Here is a 6,000-nt window from a genome sequence, read left to right on the forward strand (position 1 = left end):
TCATCCCTAGCTGTCAGGGAGAGCTCATTTAGACTTCGCTTACAAATCATCATTTGAAATTATTAGGTTGGCCAACATCACCGAAATGAATGCACGAGCACCATAAAAAACAACAGCCGTACAAGGAAGCAAGGCAGCTGCTCTATGCTCACACTTTTCACACCGATTATACTTTTCCAGAAACACATATTTTATCACACACTGGATTAGCTGTTACAGTGTGTGTCAATGTTCCAGTTTGAACTCAGAGTTCCCAACAGTCACTGCACTGCGGTGTAACTAGCTCACAAAACAAGCGGGGGGGGGGGGGCGGCCGTTGGGGAAATTCAGGGGCGGGTAGTGAAATCACCGCTCGCTGCACAGGCCTCAGCAGGCGCCTCACTGCTGATGCCTGGGCGCGCGGCGATGACGCGATGCTGACTGTCTGTGCCGGGAGGGGCAGCCCCGCGAGCTCCTCGGCTGCCACGGAAACTCCCGCCGCCCCGCGTCTCCGATCCCCGTTGAGGCGGCTCATCTCCCTCCTCCCAGCAGGGGCCGCTAGAGCGGAGCATCGCTTCTCCGCTCCCCGGAAGTGTGCGTGCCCCAAATCCGTCCCCTTCCATTACCGGAAGTGTGTCCGATCGCGCGAGGACTCTCTGCCCCTCCCGTCTGTCTGTGCACCAGAAAACGTCTTCCCCCTCCTTACCGCAGGAAGTGGACGAGTGTGCCGGTAATCCGGCTCCCGCGCATCTCCCGGAAGCGAGTGCGATTTTACTCCTTCCCCTGGTGCCGGTTCCGGCGGCCGGGGGCGATGGTGGGGCCGGCTCCCGGCGGGGGGAGCCCCCTGGAGAACGCGAACCCCCTGATTTATCGACGTTCGGGGGAGCGGCCCGTCACGGCGCGGGAAGAGGACGATGAGCTGCCCGACTCCATCGACGACCGGGAGATCTTCGATATCCTGCGCTGGGGAGGCCGGGGCGGCGACTTTTTTTTTTGGGGGGGTGTCAGGGCCGGGGGGGGGCAAGCAGGCCCCGGGGTGGGGGTGGCAGAGGCGGGGGCAAACCGGAGGGCACGGGGGAGAGTTCTCTTCACGCTCCATAATTTCGCTTCCCCTGGGCTGGGGCAGCCCCTGTTCGCCAGCTGCAGATTTCTTCCCTGCGTGGGAAAAAGTGGGGGTTTATTGTCTCTGGTTTGACTGTGCTGGTAAGAGCTGCGGTGTAAGTAGGGTGATCAGATGTCCTGATTTTATAGGGACAATCCTGATATTTGAGGCTTTGTCTTCTATAGGTGCCCATTACCTCCGCCCTCTGTCCCAATTTTTCACACTTGCTCTCTGGTCACCCTAGTGCAAGCCCCTGGTAAACACCTAAGCTTGCACTTGGCAGAACTGGGCTCTGTTCCTGACACAGCCACTGCTGTGGGAAGATGTTAGTGGACATCCGTTCTGCGTGGTTCTTACACCCCCTCATCACTAGTCTCTGAACACTTTCCCATAGTGGACTGTGATGTGACTGTCAGATCAGTGCCCTTCTCCAGGGGGAAGGATTGTGCATATAGTGGCTTGGTAGGGTTGAGGTGTTTCTTTGTGCATGTAGGTGTGCAGGTCTGTCATATAGAACAATTGCAAAGCTCCAGGCCCTTCTGTGACACTATGTAAGGGCTCTGATTCCCTAACAGCTGGAGGAGCATCCCATAAAGCAAACTCTGAAAGCTACACTAGTATATAAATAAATTAAACAGTTAATCTAATGCTTTATTGTAGCTCTGCGGAAAGTTGTAGGTCTCTTCTCACTTTCCCCTTGAATAACAAAGGGATATCTATGTTATAGATGGAAAAGTGACCAATCTAAAGAGTGTGTTGGGGGGGAATCATCCATTCACATGTCCCTTTCCATTGGTACTGGGTGCCTATTGGTCCTACTGTTATTTTTGTTTACTGCTTTATTTTCCTCTACATAATACATCTTATTCGTTCAATTAATGACCCAGAACATCCCCTTACTTTGGAAGAGCTGAATGTTGTTGAACAAGTTAGAGTCAAAGTAGGTTACTTTAGTAACAAAGTTCTAATGGAGAGGACTTAACATATGCTATATGTTAACCAATATACTAACCAAATTTTGTCTTACTACTGGCATGTTTGAATGCAAAATGTATAACTGTTTCAGGAAACATACATAGGAAATGCAATGGAGAGACATTTTAAAACTGGAATAAAGAACTTCCAGTAAAGGTCTCATTCTGGCAAGAGTGGGATGCTGCCAATGACTCAAATAGACAAGGAAAAGTTGGGTCTTTGATGTTATCTAACTTTGTTGAAAATTAATCTATTAAGAAATACAAATATTATTTATACAAATTAAATGTTATTAAATTGCCAGGGAGCATTAATTGGATTATTTTCAGTTTATAACATTTTGGTCAAATAATTATATGTATTTTAGCAGTTATGTATATTGGGACAGATTCTGTCCTCAGTTGTGTTTGTTATCCCTGACTGTGACCAGATTGCACAGGTATTACAGAACAGCATCTGGTCCATTGTCTACTTAGTTTATCACACATTTCTGGTATGGAAGGTGAATGTTTAGAGTTGCTATTTGTACAACAGGTAAAACACTGCATTTGAGAATAGTGGTACTGTAGGTAAAATAAGCAGGGAAGTAGGAGGAGTTAAGGACTATTAATTAAGTTGAATTTCAAATAAAATTGCTAGTATTGACTTGTGGCCACATCAGTGAGTTTTGTATATGGAAAATGTTTGTTTTTCAACAGGTGAATGATGCTGAAAGCACAGTAGTGGTGGAATTTACTCCTACAATTCCTCACTGCAGCATGGCAACATTAATTGGCCTATCAATAAAAGTAAAGTTGATCAGATCACTACCTGAAAGGTTTAAGGTGAGTAATAAAATCAGCTCCAGAGGAGAAGAGGGAAAGTGTTTTAAAGAGAAAAACCTACAGTGAAAAATAACTAGGGCTTCTCTTTACTTCCTCCTGCTCTGGGACAAGGACATGCTCCATGAAACCAAAAAAAAACTCCAAACAAAACAAAACAAAAAACACAATAAGTTTGAAATAAGCGCAGAATTAATAATCACTGCAGGCTCAAGACAAATGGTGAATTGGTTTTGTGTGAAAAATAACCCTTACCACTTCAAAATTAACTGATGCCCTGTAGAAGAGATTCTCATTTTCACATATGGGGAACCTTACACTACAGAAAGAAGTTAAATGCTTTGCTCCAATCCACAAGGGAAGTCTGTGGCAAAGGTAAGGCTAGAATTCAGTATTTTCTGACTAATAGTTATAGACTCGAACCATTACACTATGCATCTGTACCAAAGAATTCAGATAATTTAATTAAAAAAAAAATAGAAAGTGACTGGTCCAAGTAAAAATTCCTTTGTGTAGAAATGTTTTCATGTTTAATTATGGAACTGTTTATCTCCAAAATTCCAGAGTTTTGTTGGCTTCTCATAAGGTTAAATCTTCTTTAAGGGATAGTGTTAACATGTTATTTTAAAAAATTGATTAATATTGGCTTGGAATACAATCTGATAAAACATCCTTCAAATAGTATATCCAGAATTTTGATAAATGCATTAAAAATATTGTAAGGATTTTTTTCTGCTGTCCTGTTAAATGTCTATAATCTTTTCAGGAAGGGAGAAACTGAACATAAGAGTGGGAGGTGGAAAGTAGAGGAGACTCTGAGCTGTTAAGTGCATAAAGTAAACAGTTTTTTTTACTCAGCAACTTCAGTATTGACCAAGGTGTTGCTTGTAACTGTGGGAGGTCCAGACTTTTCAGGCATGAATTCGAAGCTGATAAAGACCCTTTACATTTATTTTTTGTGGGAGAATGCTACATTCTGCTTTCTGAACTGCTGAATACATTTTCCTTCTATCTTTTTATAGCTTTTGTCCAACAACTTTATAAAGACTGAGTGAAGTCAAAGTAAACACTGACCTATTGTAGTTTAACAAGTTTTATAAATAACGATTACAAATACAGTATTTTATTTCTTAGGTGGATGTTCACATAACACCAGGAACCCATGCCTCTGAGCATGCAGGTGAGCTTTTCTTAAATCTAAGAGGTGCTTTGAGGTGCTAATAATATTAAATAGTTATAATATAATAATCTAATAAATATTAGAATTGAGAGAGAGAATAGATCTGTCATCAAGATCACTGACCTGTAAATGCAGGATAGGGAGGGAATTTGAAGTCAGGGGAGACATGAAACTCTTGGTTCCACAACCTTTACAGCATACAGTTACCCTTAGCAAAAATATACCACTAAATCCAACAACAATGGATAAGCATGGTAGTTGAATAAGTGCTAAAATACTGAGCAGTAAAATAGTATGTTTAGGCCCTGATCTCACAACTTGTTTCAGGCAGATGGACCTCTGCACTCACACGGGGCTCCAATAAAATATTAGGGACTTTGCCTCTAGCCATATGGAACAAGTTGCAGTACTGTGCATTAAATCATTAACACTGTACAGCACAATTCTGTGGCACACTTAGCAACTATAGAATTAAGAAAAACATTGGGCTTTGTCTGCCATTGCAACTGTGTGAGAGGTAACCAATTTGTATGTAAAATGTTATCATGCATCACTATAGAAATGTGTACTGACCAATCTTTTGTGGGATTCTTTTCACACAGTTAATAAACAACTTGCTGACAAAGAACGAGTAGCGGCTGCTTTGGAGAATTCGCATTTGCTGGAAGTGGTGAACCAGTGTTTGTCTGCTCGATCATAATTGCCTGATGAAGAAATCTTTGTTTTTCTGATGTGTTAAGATAATTTTATACATAAAGGGGGTTTCTAATATGTAGTTGTATATGTTTCTGTGGGCAAAATAAAGCTACTAAAATTTATAATTTTTAAAAAAATGACTGCTCCACTATTACAAGAGTTAACATGGAAATTAACTCGCAAATAATGGTGCATCCGTGATACCAGTAAATTAACATGACAGTTTTATTTTGCCATCATGGAATTTAACATTTATAATTTTATATTTTAATTCATCACCTGTAACAGTGCAACTTCTCCTTAGAGAGAAGGAACTTCCATCTTAAAATAAAGATTTGTTTTGACCAGTGATCACTATGCTAAACCAAAGACTATTTATATTCTGATCATTTATACATACATTAAGCCAAGGAAGAGTTTAATTTTTAAAGTCAGATGAGTTTATGCACACTTGTACTGGACTTTTAGTTTGCTTATATTCAGCCTTAGAAGTTGAGATCTTTAAAAGTACATGTGTGCAAATTGAATTTTGAATTTAATTGTGTATATCACACAGCATATGCACAAGTCTGCATGTACTTTTAAAAGGGGTAAGGCATCATAGTTGACCAACTAATAGCAACCCCCATCCCATGTTACTAGGTTTGGGAAGATGGCATTTTCCTTAGAAGTATTGTAGATGCTTTCTTTGGCAGTGAACATATATAGTGTATACATATGCAGTGGCAGAAAACATATACAGTTAGAACCTCAGTTGTGAACTGACTGGTCAACCACACACCTCATTTGGAACCGGAATTACGCACAGGCCACAAAAAAAAAAAGTCCAGTACAGTAATTTGTTAAATGTAAACTACTAAAAAAAATAAAGGGAAAGTTAAATTTTTTTTTTGGACAAGATAAGGAAACTTTCTGTGCTTGTTTCATTTAAGTTAAGATGGTTAAAAGCAGCATTTTTCTTCTGCACAGTAAAGTTTCAAAGCTGTATTAAGTCAATGTTCAGCTGTAAACTTTGAAAGAACAACCATAACATTTTATTCGGCGTTACAAACAACCTCCCTGCCTGAGATGTTCGTAACTCTGAGGTTCTCCTGTATAGCTTTCGGTCCAAAGGAGGTAAGCAACTGAGTTCAGAGTGTTTTTTTACTGCCACCTTAGAGACAGAACTATTTTTAACGAAGGCAACTAGTTCATATAGAGCCTGGAGAAGTTGAAAGCATTGGAGAATGCAGAAAGGGTAACAAATT

General features: G+C 41.0%; 1 protein-coding gene across 2 annotated transcripts; it reads left to right on the forward strand.

The window, feature by feature from the left end:
- Positions 1-663: 663 nt before the first annotated feature.
- On the forward strand, positions 664-5,105 carry CIAO2B (cytosolic iron-sulfur assembly component 2B). 2 transcript variants are annotated; one of them, XM_030581284.1, is made up of 5 exons: positions 664-932; positions 1,942-2,021; positions 2,755-2,880; positions 4,012-4,057; positions 4,660-5,105. In XM_030581284.1, exons 1-5 carry the CDS (start codon positions 791-793, stop codon positions 4,755-4,757), a joined length of 492 nt encoding a protein of 163 aa, XP_030437144.1. In that variant the 5' UTR covers positions 664-790; the 3' UTR covers positions 4,758-5,105. The 2 variants fall into 2 exon arrangements, with proteins under 2 accessions (XP_030437144.1, XP_030437145.1); XM_030581285.1 differs by having other exon boundaries at positions 806-932; positions 1,935-2,021.
- Positions 5,106-6,000: the final 895 nt, after the last annotated feature.

Source organism: Gopherus evgoodei, chromosome 12, assembly GCF_007399415.2.
Source record: "Gopherus evgoodei ecotype Sinaloan lineage chromosome 12, rGopEvg1_v1.p, whole genome shotgun sequence".
NCBI lineage: Eukaryota > Metazoa > Chordata > Testudines > Testudinidae > Gopherus > Gopherus evgoodei.

Coding starts and splice junctions, on each gene's coding strand:
- CIAO2B (XM_030581284.1), top strand. CDS start 791: ATGGTGGGGCCGGCTCCCGGCGGGGGGAGCCCCCTGGAGAACGCGAAC. Junction 933..1,941: donor CGACGACCGGGAGATCTTCG/ATATCCTGCGCT, acceptor TCTACATAATAC/ATCTTATTCGTTCAATTAAT. Junction 2,022..2,754: donor TTGAACAAGTTAGAGTCAAA/GTAGGTTACTTT, acceptor GTTTTTCAACAG/GTGAATGATGCTGAAAGCAC.